A 19,613-nucleotide genomic window follows, 5' to 3' on the forward strand; every position below is an offset into this window, starting at 1 on the left:
ATCAACACCACCTGTCAGCAGCTGAGGGTTTTGATTAATTATCAAGGAAACTGTATTCCTTCGTCACACCACTTGCTACAGTGCAGCGCACACTGCTGAATGGCACACTCAGACTTATTCCAATTGAGTGGTCATTTCAAGCATTACGTCTGTGCCTGTAGCTCTACTGGTTATTGCCATTATTGCATGGATTTGGTGTATGTATGGCTACTGTAAATCCCACAAGCCATCACCGTGGGTTGTACCAGATCCAAAGCCAGATGGTGAATACTGTGAGTAATGTCTGATGAATCACATTACTTCACCATCATGGCCCTCCCAATAGGTTAAGTTATAGAGTTTTGTATAACTGTATACTCAAGTTTTAAGCAAATTTGTAAAAAAAAAAAAAAAAAAAAAAAAAAAAAAAAAAAAAAAAAAAAAAAAAAAAAAAAAAAAAAAAACAACAACAACAACACACAGTTTATGGGAAAGTAGTTTCCATATACTATGAGTAAAAACAAACTAACTACTTGTAATGAAGACGTTTGATGCTTGGTTTCTTCAATTGCCTATTTACTTAACTTCTGTGGTCATCAGTCCCATAGAATTTAGAACTACTTAAACCTGACTAACCTTAGGACATCACACACATCCATGCCCGAGGCAGGATTCGAACCTGCAACCGTAGTAGTCGCGTGGCTCCAGACTGTAGGGCCTACAACCGCTCAGCCACTCTGGCCGGCCTTACAGGCTTACTCTGTATTCATACCTACCTCTTATTGTTAGCTTACCCCCTGTTTATTGTGTCACACTTGAGCCTTCATTGATATGATTCCCCTGTGTGAGTGTTGTAGTCACTGGTATTTGACATGCTCTCATTTGGCCAGCCATCCCTCTTACTATCTCAACTCTGGGTCCGTATTACGACCCCTGGGTGACAATGCACTTTGGCTCAGCTGCAGGTCATCACCGTCACCACCACCACCACCACCACCACCACCACCTTGTGTGCACACACACAGTCGACTACCAGCTGTTGCACCGACACTGACGGCTTCACAAAGTGTGTAGAAAAAGACATTACATTACCATGTACTTCCAATTATGAAGGACTCAAGTGACACCAATGGATAATGATACTGTAAAGTAGAAACACAAACTTTATATGCCCTGCCCCTAATACATGTTTCATGATCATTTTTTTTAAAATGAGAATTCATTCCTCCGTTAATTTTAAGACTCCTCTTTTAAATAAAAAACACTAAATGTTCGTCGTCTTCCACATACGTCAAAAGATAAACTTTTTGTGTTTTGAATAGGTCGTTAAGAGTGATTATTAACAATAACAGACCTATAACGAGCTCTCATGGAAGGGGGAAGGAATTGTACCTGGTAACATGTAAAAATGACTTCCATCATTTTAACTTAGCCTCAGGTAGTGGAGTCAGCAGTTACGTAAGCTATTCTGCAGTACTGTGGCTGGCTCCCATGCTATTATGCTGAGCTAGAGATGCCACCGTGGTACTGTTGAGTAACAGATGCCAACTTTCTGCCACAAACCTGCCAATGGGAGGACTGGGTGCAGTCACGTAAGGTAAATAAGAGGGTTAGCGAAGTAGTGGTTGCAACAGCAGGTCGCTCTCTTGCCTGTCAGCTTCCTTACCCTCTGGATGTGACCGCCAGTTCTTCCTGTTGAGGGTGAAATGCTCTTTCCGTACCGTGTGCAATTCACTCCACGGCCGAAGCCAATTTTCATGAACATTGTACCCTTAGTGGTAGTTCTTGGGAATAAAACCCATTATTTCTCTCAATCCCGGCATTTATCATTTTACGTGTAGGAAAAATACCCCAGATGCCCATCTGCTACCATCCTGACATGAACAAGAGAGATCAGTCCATTGCCATGCATTGATGGCACCCTAGAATGCTTGAAAGGAGCAAAGTATTTCTCAACTATGGACCTGCAGACAGACTACTGGAAACCTGAGGCTGACTGGGAAAAGACTGCCTTAATATCTCCTGACAGTCTCTATGGGTTTAAAATTACAATTTTTGGACTGTGTAAAGCTCCAGTCACGTTCAAACATATGATGGGCAACCTGTTTTGACATCTTAGATGAACAACAAGTCTTTCCTGTCTGTATGACATTGTTTTTTTGGAAATTTGGTGAATATCTAAGGTGCCCAACAATGATGCTGAAGTGTGTTCAGACTGCATGCTTCTTTGCTGCCTAGAAACAAAAATTTTGGGGTGTCTAGTGAATTGTGATTGAATCCATCCCAATTCAGGGGAAATAAGAGTAGCCAAAATTTTCCAACTCCTTAGCACATTTGTGACGTGAAATTTTCCTCAAAATGTGCTCGTACTATGAGTGATTCATAAAGGACTTCTGTACCAAGGCACATCCCTTGCATGAACCACAACAGCAAGATGCCAAATATTCCTGAAATGAGGTGCAAGAAAGATCTTTCCTTGTCCTTAAGAGTTGCTAACAAATTCCAAGAAAGCCGAGACAGAACTTAACACTGTCAATAGCTGTTATGAAATATGTGCAGTTCTAGGGCAAATTCAGCAAGGTGCTGAAAACAATATAGCTTATTATTTCAGAATTGTCTCCAAGTCTGATATGAACTACTCTAGAACCTAGACTGAGTCCCTTGCAACTGTCTGGGCCATCAACAAGTTCTGGCTTTATTTATTAAGCAAACCATTCACCAGTGTGTGAACAACCATTCTCTATGCTCGCTGATTATCCTGAAGGATCTGTCAAGTCAACTGTCGAAATAGACACTGAAGCCTCGAGTTTATGACATCACAGCAGTATACAAATGTGAGTGCTAGCACAAGGATGCTAACTACCTTTCAAGGAATCCACTAGTGGAACACAACACTGTGGATGAAATCTCAGTCATCACAAAATTAAATTACATTGCTGCTGAACAGAGAAAAGATCTAGTATGACTGAAAACCATAGAAGCCTTGAAGAAAGAGAAGCAGATCAATGGAGAATTCAAATTAATAAATAGAGATTTGTGTAAGAGGAATTACAATTGAATGGGATGGAAATGATTGCCCATCATCCAAGGTCAGCTATTTCCACTATGCTCCAATATCAGGTTGCCAGGGATTTCTGAAGACTCTAGGCAGAATCAGATGCAGGTATCACTGGTCAGGTCTCTACTGATCTGTTACACACTATGTGAGATGTTGCAAGGAATATCAATGATGAAAGCATACACAGGAGTTACGTCTGTGGCATCCAGCACCGATCCCATCTACATCGGTGCCATTCCATAAAACTGGACTCAATCTTCTAGGGAGTTTCCAAAACTGACAAATGGGTATCAATGGGCAATAGCTTACACTGACTATCACCTGCTGTCACCAAAGTCATGATGACTGCTGAAGCTCTGGAAATTGCATAGTTCCTTGTAGGAAACATCATTTTAAAGCATGGAGCACCTCTTGTGATGACCTCTGATCATAAAAATATTTTCAAGTTGAGACTAATATCAGAGGTAATTTTATGTTATAACATCACCCATAGGATCACAACTGCCTAGCATACACAGATGAATGGCCTCACAGAATATTTTAATAAGACATGAGCAGACATCCTCTTGGTGTAAGTTGAAGTTGAACAGAAAGACTGGAGGAGGAGGAGGAGGAGATTAGTGTTTAACGTCCCGTCGACAACGAGGTCATTAGAGACGGAGCGCAAGCTCGGGTGAGGGAACGATGGGGAAGGAAATCGGCCGTGCCCTTTCAAAGGAACCATCCCGGCATTTGCCTGAAGCGATTTAGGGAAATCACGGAAAACCTAAATCAGGATGGCCGGAGACGGGATTGAACCGTCGTCCTCCCGAATGCGAGTCCAGTGGGAAAGACTGGGAGAAAACACTGCTCATCATGACATTTGCATATAACATAACGAAGCAAGACACTACAGGCTTCACACTATCCTTTCTGCCCCAACCGTTGTAGGACTGAAATGAGAATGGATACACTGTTCCCGTGCAGCCAGAGGTTACTTAGGGTGACTACATGAGATGCATAATCACCAGGACTGAAGAAATGAAGTAGCTGGGTTGGCTTATGGACCCTGGACACCCAGGAGAAACACTGGGAGCATTATGACAGCAAGCACCATCCAGTCAGATACCATCTGGGAGACCTGGTATGGCTTTTACACCTTTGCAGAAATTGGGACTGTCAGGAAAGTTACTAGAACACTACTTTGGACCTGATCATATCCTTAGTCACTTGGTGGGCATTACATAAGATCCTTTATCAAGAGAAGAAAAGTGGAGAAACGTAGTCCATGTTCTCCGTATGAAACCCTTTTATAGTCCAGGGGCATTTATCACTGATGAGAGGTTCAAGGAAATGGGAGACCCCTCAGTAACCATAAAGCCTTGATGGAAGGGGCTACCATTGATGCTCATCATAGTAATGATTAATGACATCACCAGAATACGAGGTTGGTGACGCAATACAAAGGACCTTAACAAGAAGGTAGTTCGATGAATCCTCTGCCAGGCACTCAAGTGTGATTTGTGAAGTATCCATGTAGATGTAGATAAATCCATGGTGCTGCAGTTAGCCCTAGCGAGAACTTCTCCAGGAGAGGGAGGACTGCCATGAGCTGTGGTGCACGCAGAGTGGTGTAGTGATCAGTGTCACTGGCTTATGTGCTGCAGGTCATAGCAATTATTTGTTATTTATTACTTATCAGTTCTGTTCTAGCTGTACATTGGTATTCATAATAAATATGCTTTTGGTGATAAGTTTTGTATTTCATTGACAAACCTGTTTTCGAATTGCGACATGACAATATTATGTAGGTGTTGACTGTGTTTCACTGACAACCCTGCTTTTGGATTGGGATTTGGTTCTGATCACTATGTGACAATATTATGTAGGTGTTCATAACATTTTGTTGAATCTCAGACAAACAAAATAAGAAGCTACATTGCACAATCTCATGAGTAAAATATCACAGTAAGCTAATTATGACTGCTTACAGCTAGACTGATTTTTAAATATATTTCAGTTGGTCTGAAAAAATAGCACATGCTTTCAATCTGGCCATTGATCATGATGGCACTTATTTAATCCTCGAGTGGGTGCACCTATTTATATAAAGAGTGTAGATCACAGAAAAACATTGTTTTGTACCATTCCATTATTGTAAGACTGTACCTATTCCTTCATTACTACTTCAATTAACACAGTGATAAGCTGTGTTGTCATATATCCAAATTAGCAGCATTAATATTAAATAAACAGTGAGCTAGGCGAGAAAAAAATTTACGATCCATACAATAAAATGACCCAGATTCCAAGCTAGCAGCACAGTTCCACAGGGAGGCAGTTATGTATGAAATAATTAGTAATCAAATAAGTGGTTGCAAGGGATCTGATGCAACTGTGGTGCCTAATGCATTGAGTGGGTCATTAGTATGGAGTAACACCAGTGTGAAGCCAACAATGATGTAATAAAAGTTAATTTTATTATTGTTTAATTGTGATTTAGCTCATATAATCTAAGTTTATTTTGTCATTGTTTAATTAAACTAAGATTACACTGTGACTCTGCACATACATGTTTACCTTGGTAACATAAAGAGAGCTGTTCTTTACATGTGTATGAAGTATGCTGCATGCCCACTTGTGTTATGAAAAATGATTCACCTGCTTGAGGGTTAAGAACAATGATAAATATGCATTCGTTAATCGAAGATCTATTGGGGTGGGCTTATGCAAACATCTTAGGACCAAATGTGCCCTTGCATTAGATACTATAACAAACTCAGTTTAAACTCTATGGAGGATCAAAGTTATACTCACAGATAAGTAACTGCTATACTTACCCTACTTTTATCGAAGAATGGTGTAAGCATGAAGCCAAACATGATTATGGACAGACTGTAGAGAAGTATAAGAAGGAAGACAAGCAGATAGCTTGTATGCTGGAACACCTTCAATGTGAAGAGAAGTACAGTGCTTATGATAGTAAGCACCAGCACAAAAGCACCATAAATAATGAACCATGACAGCCTGTAAACAATACCATGCAGAGGTAACTAAATAAAGCATTTTATGCAACACACAAAATAAGCTAATACATTTATAATTTAACTGCAAAAAAGCTTATTGTAATATTATTTTTGCCTATGTATGGATGGGATACACAGAAAGGAAGGTAAATTTATAGAGCACATTTATTACAGAATTATAAAGAAAATCTACTCATATCAAAATTGATGCTGATCAGAAAAAGCTGTTAGAAAACTATGTAGCACACAAGTAACTATTTTGTTACATTTAAATAAGCCATGAATTAAATAAAGCTCAAGTAAGTATTCATGTTATACAAAAGATGACTTAGACACTAATGAGTAAAATGAAGACAGAGTGAAGATAGAGACAGGGCAAGGAGACACGATTGGAAAAAGAGTAAAAGAAGCACTAATGTGAAACTGCAGAACACACATTTCAAAAACTGGAGTGTGCCAAAAATTATATAATTTATTACATTAAACAGATATCCCCTGGAGCAATTAAATAACTGATGAAAGTTATGAAATATTACTCAAAATTAGTAGACCACAAACTCAGTTCAATGTAACTACTTACTGCTATAATAATATTACAAATGACACTCTAATATGCATATCATACAATGATTTTCTTATTTGAAGTATTTACTTGTTCCCTATTATTCATTTGTTTGTTGAGTGCATACAGAAGTTTGCAACCTCTTGTACAATTACTAACTTTGCTTTCACAAGTATTACACAAAAACTCATAAAATATTCAACTCCTTTTTTAATCATTGATGAAATGTTAAAAGTAGCTCTTCACAAAATAAAAGACCTGCATCTTACACTGTTTACTGTTGGTTAGGCAATCTAAGACTTTTGGACCTTCCTCATTGAACACACAAATGGCCACCTACTACAACGAACAACATTGTGTTCATAACATATCAACTAAAAATATATGTGAACGATATTTGGAAAACATAGATTGCCACTCACCATAAAGATTACCCAGTGAATTGTAGACAGGCACAAGAAAAACCCTGCTACCCATTAATAGCTTGTGGCCAAAGCCTTCACAGCAAAGAAAACACACAAAAAAACACACACAAAAAAACACACACACACACACACACACACACACACACACACACACACACAAAGGAAGCAAGCATACCTCGTGTACAAGTCTGACCACAGCTGCCAGTGCTAGTGGTCATGGGTGCATGAAGTATCCGTGTGTGTGTGTGTGTGTGTGTGTGTGTGTGTGTGTGTGTGTGTGTTTGCTGAAGTAAGCTTTGCGCAAAAGCTATTAAAGTGTAACTGTCTTTTCACAGTGGCTCTCTGCATCTCAAAGGCTCATTTTTACAGTTAGTAGACTATATCCTTTTCCTAATGTTGATATTTCAGACTGAGTAGGGCCTAGAAGTTATCCCAAGTTTCAGTGAAAGGCTTGTCATGTTTTCTACCACTGAATTACTGTATAGGCTCATGATTACAATTGAAAAATGAAATGTTGTATGGCAAGGGCCCCCTATCGGGTAGTGCAAGTCCTTTTAATTTATGCAGCTTCGGCAAGTTGCATGTCAATAAGGATGATATGATGATGAAGACAGCACACCTTCCAGTCTCAGTCAGGAATCGAACCCAGGCCCCTCACATGACATTCTGCCGCACTGACCACTCAGCTATGGAGGCAGACATTGGAATTCAGCTTGCTACATTTTATGTTCTTGCATACACATAGTCACATAGTTACAACAATATGTTTTAGTAAGGTGATGGGGACAAGAGGAGACAAAGACAAAACAAGGGGGCTGCTGGTAGAAGACACACACACACACACACACACACACACACACACACACACACACACTCACTCACTCTCACTCTCACTCTCACTCACAAGAGGAGACAAAGACAAAACAAGGGGGCTGCTGGTAGAAGACACACACACACACACACACACACACACACACACACACACACACACACACACACACACACTCTCACTCACTCTCACTCTCACTCTCATACTCTCTCTCTCTCACTCTCACACTCTCTCTCTCTCTCTCTGCTATTCACCTTCCAACTTCCACCTTTGTCTCCCCTTGTCTTCAAAACAAGAGGGTCGGTCTCATCCTGGGATCTGAATGAGCTGCCTTTCCTTTTTAACCTTTCCCAACCTACTCTTCTCCCCTCCCCAAGAATAGATCTGTTCCTCCTGAAATATCAGACTGTGTCATGTATTTTTATATGTGGCTAGTGGCAGTAGTGATATTTAATCTCCCGAAAGTAAAAAATTCTGCCCCATAATTTTATAGATTTTGAGAATGAATTTTCCATTTGAGAGAATCACAGAAATGGTCAGAACCAAAAATTGTGAGAAATCTACAACTGATTTTTTTAGTACAGTTAGAATACAGGAAATACACTAGAAGAGTGGAAATTAACAGTAATCCACCCACTCCACTATATAAACAGGATGACAAGCAATATGTCAACAGTTACAGAAGAGTGTCACTTCTATCAATGGCATATAAAGTTTTACCAAAAACTTAGGGCAAAAAACTAGAACATTAGGGTGGTCTCTGAAAGAAAATATTCTGCATAGAACAAATTGTTAACTTAAAAATAATAATCTGACACAAAATTTTAACCAGCAAACCTATACTATTATAACATATATTATAAGATATTAATTGGAGGAGAGATTTGATACAGTAGACAAACAAACAATAGACAAAGCTGAGAATTTGGTGTTAAAGTGAAATCAGCAAACATAATCTGTGAAATAAATATGGTATATGGCATGAAAGTTAAGGAAGAAATATCTTGGGAATTTTAAACAAAAATAATATACGAGAATGTCGTCACCATTATTTTTAACTTTGTTTTAGAAACTACTTAAGGGTTTGGAATTCAGAGCAAAAAAACCACAAAACTGAACCACTAATTCCATAAAGGAAATCCAATGTAAGGTCAACTGCCTACAAGACATTAGTCAAATCAGGCTATCTTCCATTAGGAAAGTTGGTGCATTCAGTGACTGTGATATTATTTATAAATTATAGAGCTCAGCAATCAGTCGTCCTTTTTTTGTAGGTTTTATTTGGCAAATCCAGATTTCGGCTAGGGTCTAGCCATTATCAATGCACTATTTTCTAGCCTCGATTCATGTCAGTTCCCTGTTGTTTGGTCATATTCAAAGAACTATGACTGACGCCCGATCAAAGCAGGCTGTGAAATTATACAGTCCAACCATACATGATGGCTTGTTGCACAGTAGGACGAGGGGAGGGTGATGCTACCTTACCGGTTGTGGAGCTGGTGGCTTAACCCCTTGAGGCAAGATTTTGATGGTTTGTTGCACAGTAGGACGAGGGGATGGTGATGCTACCTTCATGGAGTGGGATGAAGTAAGAACAGAACTACAAGTGCCAGACAATAGAACTCAGGGCTTGTGGCTAGTCAGTAAGTTGCAAGCAACTGCATAAGGCACTTTTTCTTTTATCCAGATCTTCTGGACCGCCTGCTCATCAAGATACATGGGACAATCTCGAGATAAGGCGGTATGGTCGCCATTTGCAGTTGATACAGCGGGGAGGAGGAGGCAGACTATCACCCTCGTGCGCATACCTACCACAGGTTACAAATTTGGCTGTATGTTTACAAGACATTCTAGTGTGGTTGTAATGATAACACTGGTAATGGCACATCTGGTTTGTAATGTACGGTTGGACTGTACAATTTCACAGCCTGCTTTGATCTTGGACAGAAGCACCACTCTATCAAAGGTGAGGGAAAGAGTGCAGGTGGACACTAAGGAGGAATCTACCTCTTTCATCACCCAATGGATGACAATGACACCCTGATCAGAGAGGTATGATTGGATTTTGGTCTCAGTCAGACCATTGAGGAGCCTAGCATAAATAACATCACAGGAAGAATTTCAAGTTATATGGGCCCTGGCATGGACAGGACAGCTGTGGAGAAGTGAGGTGGCAAGCTGCTGCTGTGCTTGAGAATCAGTAGTAGTCTCCAAAAGCAAAGTGCCACTCAGTAAATGAGAGCAGCATTTCACAGGTCCGGCAATTGCATCAACACCTTTCTGAATAATAAATTGATTTCCCATTGGGAAGGACTGACCATCTTCAGTAAGAGAAACAATGAGGAACTGTGGTGCAGCTGGAAAGGTCTTTGAATAGTTACCATCATTCCGTCTACATTTCATAGACATGGATTGTGAAGATGATTGGCTAATTGTGAGAAAATTCTCCACGACAGCCAGCGTCTCCAATGGTGCGCCCCTTCCAACTGGGGCTCCCTTCACAAGAGGGTGCACATGGCTTAGGTGATTGTTCACACCTCAGGTCACACCTCCCGAACACCTGACAGAGGGACCAATCGGCTATTTGGGAAGGTAGTACCTCAGATAATCACCCCTCCCTGTGCTTGGCCTGTACCAGGGGGTATGTGCGAACCCTACCTGTCGACTCGGGGCTGAGAATTGTAAGTTACCCAGTCATCTGTTATGTATCAGATGTGTGGGCCGGCCTTCAGGAGTGCACAGGGAGAAAGAAGAAGGAAAAAGAAGAGGAACAACAAATGCAGAAGCAGAAGAAGGATAGGAGAAGGGAAACAAATAAAGGAAAAGGGAATGAAAAACAGTGGTGACACTGGTCATATGTCAGTGTTGGGCAATGCAGGACATTTCCAATAATACCCAAAACATGTTCCTTAAGGAAGGGGAAAAAAGTGGATAGACGTGCAGCACAGAAAGGAGGCTGGGACCGCGTGCTAGCCAAGCACGAACCCACCAAAGAGTGGCAAGCTCCCTGGGGGGGAAGGGCGGGGGGGGGGGGGGGGGGGTATGAGGTATCAGAATTTAAGTAGAAGACACAAAATTAATGAGAAATATGAAAATTTGCCAAAATACATAGACACAAATAGACGAAATAGAGCAAAGCAGTAACTTTAAATATATTGGAGAAATAACATGGCGGACAGGATTAGAAAGATTTTCCACAGAGTTAAGATTTATTTAAAACTGAAATAAAATTAAAAAAGCTATGTAATAATGGTAATATTGGTATATTTATATACATCTGAATATTTAACACTGCCCTATAAGCCGAACAGAACAGGCAAACTTTCAAGATGTTATTTAAAGGCTGTAATACACGTAAAAAAAGGCTTGGAAAATTTGAAGCCATGAGAAATCTACTAAAAAAATGAATGAATGGTAAAGAGAAGGTTAATCTTCTGTGATAGCTCTACCATATGTACGGATCAGTCTAACAAAACAAGCATTCCTTTATTTCTAGAAAGACAAGTCAATCATTGGATGGATTACAGAAGTAAGGAAAAAGGCAGGAAGAGACAAATATTGAGAACTGGAATTAATAAAAGGTATTTAACTAATAAAATACTAAATTGATATTGATTTCAAGGCTGAAAAAAAAAATAGGAACAACATGGATGAAAAAAAAAAAAGAAAAAGACAATATGGTATGGGGAGAAGATGGAGGAGTACTGGGAAAAATGAAAACAGCAAACGAGGAGGAGGAACTGAAAATATCACAAAATTAATTGATACAAAGATTTTTAGGGTCACCTCAGATAGTGCTGTGAGTTACTGTGTTTTCCTGGCAAATGGAATTACATAATTTATGAGTAGAAACTGAAAAGTTGCTGCAAGCATACTTTTAAATGCAATGGCAAATAACAAATCTCAATTTCAACCTCTCTCACCAGAAGACAGAATCCCTGAGTCCCATAATCTTCATACCCTCCTTAATTTTATTTTCTTTCTCACCGACGATGAGTATAAGCAGGTACGTAATGAACTGTGATAATGCCATCACCATGTACAGTGGTATGACAACACGGAATGCAACCATCCAGTCTGTAAAACAAGAACTTTCATTAAGTGATGAAAACACTGCATAGCTCATAGTACAAGGACAAATTAGGAAAGACTTGTCAGAAAGGGAAGACTAGGTGAGTGGGGAGGGTGAAGTTGTAGAGGGAGACCAATGCTTAACTAAAGCAAGCAGATTCAAACAGATGTTATGAAGGGCTGGTGACTACGACAACAACAGCAACAACATGAGCAGTATGTTCCCGTAACTTCTGGTTTACTGACTTGGTAGCTGTTACATTTATGCACACGGATATAAACCTGGAACAAACCATAATTTGTTTCATAATTCACTTCTGCATTTATCACATAAATAGAATAGTTACAAGGAACTATAACTTTGCTTTGGAATGTACAGTCACATAGGTTTAGTTATAAGAATATTATTTTGTTCAAGTAATGGCTCACTGTAACAGACTTCTGACGTCTAATTCAGTACCTACACAAATCTTGGATTTGGTCAGAAAATTCTCTCTCTCTCTCTCTCTCTCTCTCCACTCATCTAGGGGTGACATTAGACACCACATCATGAAAGTACAAGCCATTTACATAAGACATTTTTGCAGCCACAAGCTTTGAATTCTTTTGCTGGCCATCTGCCCTCTCTACTCCATTCCTTTGATAACAGTACAAACCCTTGAAGTTTTTTTATCAGTGATCTGTAATTTGATCACAGATGTCTTCCTGAGTCAGTCCAATGCTCTTGAAGTGCATACTTTCTTCCGTGAACAATTTATCAAAGCTCTGTTGTTCAGCTTATTAAAAACCTGCATCATTAGTCAAGTAAGTCCATCCTGAGCAGCTGATTAAAAATTTATGATTTTCTTATTGACTCCATTAGCCAACCATTATTCCAGTATAACTCCTCTTCCCTGCAGTCCATACCATCCATTGTCTTAGGACCTATTACGTTGCCAAGGGTACTGAACCCAAACTTTTTATTTTTAATTGAGGTTTTTATAACTTTTAAACACATATTTGCTATCAACTTTTGCATAGTTTCTCTGATGTTATTTCATTTCATTCAAATCATTCTCATGATTCCATCCATTTCACTCCAGTGAATTTAACACAGAATTCCTGGTGTTGAAAAGAATTACTGAAACTTTAGTATACAATGATAGCATTTCCTGTACTTTTGTAGAAAACAATGCATAGTTACTGCCAGATATGCACAACTGATCTAATCTTTGCATTTTAGCAACAACTAATCAGAATTTAAAGAAAAGCTTTCATAATTTCATAATATACACAGAAGCAGCGCACAGAGAGCTTCAGCAATTTTCTGTATGAGATATGCTTTTGAGGAACATACACGTTACCACCATTTGATTATAACAATACAAATTTATTTCAGAATGATGTATTTCCTTTCTGACTTACCTCCTGTATATGCTTCTTTTGGAAAAAGTTCAAGCAAGATGTGAGGTACACTAATATCCTTGCGATTAGAATCCAGCTAAAAATCAAATAGGAAAGCAAATAGTTAATCAGATGTACAGTGCTGTATTTTACGTACATGCAAAATTTGGAAAATAAAATGTTTAGTTAAAATAAGAGAAAAATAAATTTGAATATCAGTTTCTACTAAAAGACTAAAACAATACAATGTAGGAAGAAACAAGTCACCATTACCATCATGTACATTAATTCTTGGAAACTTTGAACTAATACTGGAACAAAATATATGGTTTACATTTTATTATAAGTTACCTACTTTCCAACTCCATCAACAGGTATATGTGGTTGGCAATACAAAAAAAATATTGATCCTTGACAGCTTATTTTAAGAGTTACATCAACAAATCCAATTAACAAAATTCACTGTATACACAAGCAAAACCTAATGTATCAACCAAATACTCCAGTTATTCAGCAATTTCTGGTAAGTCAATTAAAATATCTCGAGAGAGTAAAGATGCCTGGACTCAACAGGTACCAACAATATTTTACACATGTTACATAGAAGAGCTCCCATTCAAGCAGCAGTTACTGAAGATCACTGAAGCAACTAACCATTTCTAGTAATTGCTAAAAGGCACAGGTGATCCCTGTTTTTGAAGAGGTTTATCAGAAAGATGAGCCTACTCATAGACCTATATCGTTGACAACTATTTGTAAAACTATGGGACATAATTTATGCTAACATATCATCACTTTCAGGGAGACTGAAATTCCTCTGCACATAAATAATGAATAAAGAAGGATGCCACAAACAAAGTCTTGTGAAACTCAGCTGACAGCCAGAAGGCAGTAGACAGAGGCCCAGGAGCACCGAGTTCATTTCTATATATTATGTAAATAAGATAAAGTGCAAGCTTACAGAATACTAGATCTCCTTAGGAATTGATTTGATGATATCCTAGCAAAAAGAATTCAGTGCATCCTTCAAACTGGGGACAAATCACTAGTTGCGAAAACAGCTTTGGGCATACCCCAAGATAGTTGTGTTGGTCACTATGCACATAAATGATCTGGTGGACAATGTTGAAAGGTACCATGAGGCTGTCAATGGATAATTGGTGTTTTTTTGCATGTGTAGCAGAGCCTCAACACAAGAAAACTGTGTGAAATGAGGGGAAAATCTGCAGAATACAAATGGTTGATTTAGTTACATGCAGTTCCATGGGTCATTTGAACGATTCTTTTATGGAAATCATGTGGGGCAAGTCAAGTTTGTAGAATAAATATACATGACTAATGTTAACATTGATGAACATTTTATTTTTTAGTGCTACTCATGCAGCTACAGTTAAAAACAAAGATTTTTTCGTTATTTACATGTTGCCGGTTTTTAGATAGAAAGTTGTGCATGAAGTAGGAGTTTACTAGTGAAATTATTTCAGGTTACAAGTTAAATTGCTTTGCTACCTGTGATGCATTTTACATCACTAAGAAAATGATTAAAAATTTTTGTTGCGGCATGTTGTAATCTTTGCTGACCCTCTAAAACTTTTAAAAACTATATAAATAAAAATCAACTGCCACATGTGTGAAAGACCACCACTTGAGAATGGCATGACTGATTTGACTGTCTTTTTTTTCATATTTCATAATTATAAAGACAATATTTGAATGAAACAAAATTTTTGGAAAATCCACCAGAAAAGTCATAAATTTGGATAATATTTTTGTACAAAAATCTCAATGAAACAAATGTGATGGTCAGTTTGACAGTTCTGCTGTCACACACGGCTGATCCAGGAGGAATGTCATAATTTGTGAGGTGATTCTACAGGTAAAAATGAACCAAAAACGTTCTACGAACACAAGTCTGGTTTTCGATCATTACCAAACTGGAGGGGGTTGATGACTACATACATCTATAAAAGGATATGAAGAGAAATACAAATCTTATTTACCAAAATGCTGTGTAGGCACTGTGGTTGACATAATAATGCTGGGCAGATGACTGATCCATCCTAAAAGAGGTATGGAGGTTCTCCAACAGGTGGCATCACTGTGACATGACACAGGGGACAGGGGCAACAGCTGCAAGTGTACCCAGTGTCCAATCATGGGTTCGATCAGTCAGCAGTTGTGAGGCCATGTGCATGCTGTGCTTTATAACTGAGCAAGTCCATTGTGTCCATGAATACCAACATACTACACAGGTTCACCAGTGCACAATTCACAGACATGTTTGTGGACAGGTACCGTTATGGCAGTGCCAATGCATCTGTGACAGAATACCAGAGACATTTCCCTGATAAACGAACCCTCTGTCCTGGGGTATTTCCCAGGGTTTATCCAACATTACACAGTGTGCACACAACATCAGAACGTGAGGCCATCTAGTCAGCTGAGAAACTACAAGGGTACAATGGAGTCCTACCACAAGTACACAGCGCATTAGCCATCAGCTCAATATTCCACAAACAAGAGTGTGGTGTACATTACATTCTGAGGTTGTACCCAATCCATATGCAGCTTATGCAACATCGATATCCAGGCGACTCAGTAAGCAGACAACAATTTTGTTAATAGTTGGCTGTCCACACAGATGTTACACAATAAACTTTATTTACAGATGAGGCTAATTTACACACAGTGGTATCATGAACACATGTTATTCTTATACATGGGTGATAGAGAACCTACATGACACTAGGGAAACTAGATTCCAAATTAGGTCCTCAGTGACGGTATAGTGTGATATGATTGATGACCTGGTCATAAGGCATGTATTCCTCCCAAATCACATGACAGTTGCAGCATAAGCAAATTTGGTGACAGAAGCCCTATCTGCACTTTTGGGAGATGTGACATTAGAGAAATTATGGTAAATGTACCTGCAACATGATAACTCATAGATTCACTGTACCAGACAATTATCCTAGTATCTTAATAACACAGTTCCTCAATGATGGATTGGCCATGGTAGATCGATTAACTGGTCTGTCAGATCATCCGACCTAACCCCCATTAGATTTCTGCTTATTGGGCTAGTTAAAAGTGGACATGTACGGTACGAAGGTGGATAAACATGAAGAACTTGATGCTCATATCACCAATGCTGTTGTCCACTGTAAAGCCCAGCAAGACAATATTTGATTAACACAACAGACCCTCTAATACATTGGAAAGTGCACTGACATGGGCAGCGGACTTCCTGAATGCCTCTTGTCACCTGTCCCACCATTATTCTGTCCACTATTGTGCCTACACAGCATTTCGGTAAATAATATTCACACTTATCTTCGTAATAATTCATGAATGTGTGTAGTCTTCAATGTGCTCCAGCTTTATAGAGGCACCAGTACTCCCGACAGGCCGCCGATGGCATGCCACAGAATTCTCTGCCATCAGCACCTGCCTGCAATGTTCCATGTCATTACACAGTCTGTAAATGATCAGTGCTGCCCACAGAAAGCACTTCTCTTGCCAATTTACATGAAACTTCCAGAATGAGATTTTCACTCTGCAGCCGAGTGTGCGCTGATATGAAACTTCCTGGCAGATTAAAACTGTCTGCCGGACCAAGACTCGAACTCAGGACCTTTGCCTTTCACAGGCAAGTGCTCTACCAACTGAGCTACCCAAGCACGACTCATACCCCATCCTCACAGCTTTACATGAAACTTGGTGGTCCTGATGGGTGCACTGTTTACAATTCACTGCATTCTTGTCGGTAGCTGGCATAACAACAAAGTCTGCATTGAATACTGATATTTTGTGAAACAGAAAACAACAAAGCGACTTGATCATATCTTTGGTATGTTGCAAAGACTGAACTGATGTCAGTTCACAGTCATCTGGTGTGTTGCAAACATTCAATTGATTTCAGTTCTGTGGCACTGAAATATCAGTTGGCATATGCAAGATGCCGGCCAACTACATGATCACTGAGTCAATGAGATTGACGAAGAGCATAGACAGTGTTTGGAGGCAAATCAAATAAGAATTATACAATGACCACTTAACAATCTTTTCAAACTGTGATCGGCTATCATCATCATCATCATCATCATCATCATCATCATCATCATTTAAGACTGATTATGCCTTTCAGCGTTCAGTCTGGAGCATAGCCCCCCCCTTATACAGTTCCTCCATGATCCCCTATTCAGTGCTAACATTGGTGCCTCTTCTGATGTTAAACCTATTACTTCAAAATCATTCTTAACCGAATCCAGGTACCTTCTCCTCGGTCTGCCCCGACTCCTCCTACCCTCTACTGCTGAGTCCATGAGTGGATGTGATCAGCTATTAATGTAAATTTCATTAAGTAATATACATATTGTGACAATGCAGTTTGAATGCCTAACTCCTTGTAAATTACAGGTGAACATCACGTGTCATTCTTACTGTTCCCTTACGTGCAATTAATACTCCCTTTCTAGGTGGTCAGTCATCCCAGAAAATTATTCCATAAGCATTACTGATTGAAAATATGCAAACTGTGTCAGGAAGCTGATTTATTTGTTTCCAAGACAAGCAATTACATGAAGAGCAAAAGTAGCTGAACTTAATTGTTTGAGACTCTCAGTAATATGCTTTTTCCAGCTCCAGTTTTCATCTCTATGAACACCCAAAATGTTAAAATGAACATGTGCAAGCAATGGTGGAGAGACCCATTGTTATTCAGTCCCATAATTGGTGATCACTAGAAACAGAGACAACTGTAAAGTATCTAAGAGTACTTCAAATGATTGCTACAGTCACATAACACTAGTTTTAGTAAAGGCAGATGCTGCATCAGTTCACTGGATGTAACCAGCAGAAATATAATTAATCTGTAAACAAGGTAGCTTACAGAACCTTTGTTGAACTAATAATTGAGTGCTGGTCACCAGTCTTAAGATGTAGGATACAGAAGTTGTAGAAAAAAGCAGCACAGTTGAAGGGTTCATTTAGTAAGCAGAATGTAAATGCTACAACAGACACACTGTGTATCACAAACAGGTTTACTGTTTAAATTACAAGTCAGAAGAATGTACATTAGAGAAAAAATGGTTCTGGTAATGTGCTCTTTGGAATGTCTGGGGTAATAAAATTAGAGAAATACAAGTTCATGTAGTGGATTACTAATATTTGCTATTCGTGCATATCATTCACAGATAGACAAGAACATGAAACAGGAAACAAAGTGATACCCAAAATACCCTTCATCATACACCTTGAGGAGTCCAGCTGTAGATGCAAAAGTTCGAAAGAAAAGTTTCTCATCTCACAGTTATGCCTGCTGCAATGATTTACTCCTGAGAGGCTGATGCTTGTAGGTAAGGAACTTTTTCAAAATCTTAACAGGGGGTACACATTTAGCCCAGAATCTATTGCCTGATAATTAAATGCGTTAACTAGTAGACTACAGACTATTGGTTACTTAGCTGTTATAATATTTGCACTATTTGGTTCCTTACAGTACAAAATAGTTCTATGCTGTGCATTCAACTGTAAGTACGTGGAAAAACTCATAAAATAACAATAATGTACTTTGTCTTACCCTTATTTTGGTGTAGTCAAACAGTGCCTGGATAGCAACAAAACCAGAATAATAGTACTGGTTGACAGGGCAGCTGTCACCTGTCTCTATGGGGAACACACCACCCCAAGAATTCCCACTATCTCTGCATGACGCAGGTGATGAGTAAAGTTCCGTAGTGGATGGAGTTACCACAAATGATGGATTGGTTCGTATCTGATACCTGCAACAAGAAATACCAATGTGATTTATTACATAATCGATATGAGACATAAGACAACTAGTTTCTAAGTCTAAAAACAAAATATGATGGGTAATAACAATTAACATTTAATAAAAGATTTCTGTTTAGCAGTCAGAACAAATAAAGGAAGTTGCTTTTGTTGATGTTCATCTTATATACTTCTTTCAAGAGACTGTCCATTCCGTTCAAATGCTGTCTCAGACAGAATTCTAATGTCATCGGCAAACTTCAAAGTTTTTATTTCTTCTCCATGGATTTTAACTCCTACTTCAAATTTTTCTTTTGTTTCCGTTACTGCTTTCTCAATATACAGATTGAATAATATCCCGGATATGCTACAATCCTGTCTCACTTCCTCCTCAACCATTGCTTCCCTTTCATGCCCCTTGACTCTTATAACTGCCATCTGGTTCCTGTACAAATTGTAAACAGCCTGTTGCTCCCTGTATTTGACCCCTGCCACATACAGAATTTTAAAGAGAGTATTCCAGTCA

The 19,613-nt window shown here is 39.0% G+C and overlaps 1 protein-coding gene across 1 annotated transcript in view; it reads right to left on the bottom strand.

The window, feature by feature from the left end:
- Positions 1-19,613, bottom strand: part of LOC124711232 (cholesterol transporter ABCA5-like) — a 359,780-nt gene that overhangs the window by 190,580 nt on the left and 149,587 nt on the right. The window contains exons 5-8 of the mRNA XM_047241193.1: positions 18,897-19,098; positions 13,334-13,409; positions 11,782-11,935; positions 5,857-6,043 (exon numbers count right to left, since the gene is read on the bottom strand). Coding sequence (XP_047097149.1) covers positions 5,857-6,043; positions 11,782-11,935; positions 13,334-13,409; positions 18,897-19,098 — 619 coding nt within the window. The remainder of the gene's footprint in view (positions 1-5,856; positions 6,044-11,781; positions 11,936-13,333; positions 13,410-18,896; positions 19,099-19,613) is intronic.

Source organism: Schistocerca piceifrons, chromosome 8, assembly GCF_021461385.2.
Source record: "Schistocerca piceifrons isolate TAMUIC-IGC-003096 chromosome 8, iqSchPice1.1, whole genome shotgun sequence".
Lineage (NCBI taxonomy): Eukaryota > Metazoa > Arthropoda > Insecta > Orthoptera > Acrididae > Schistocerca > Schistocerca piceifrons.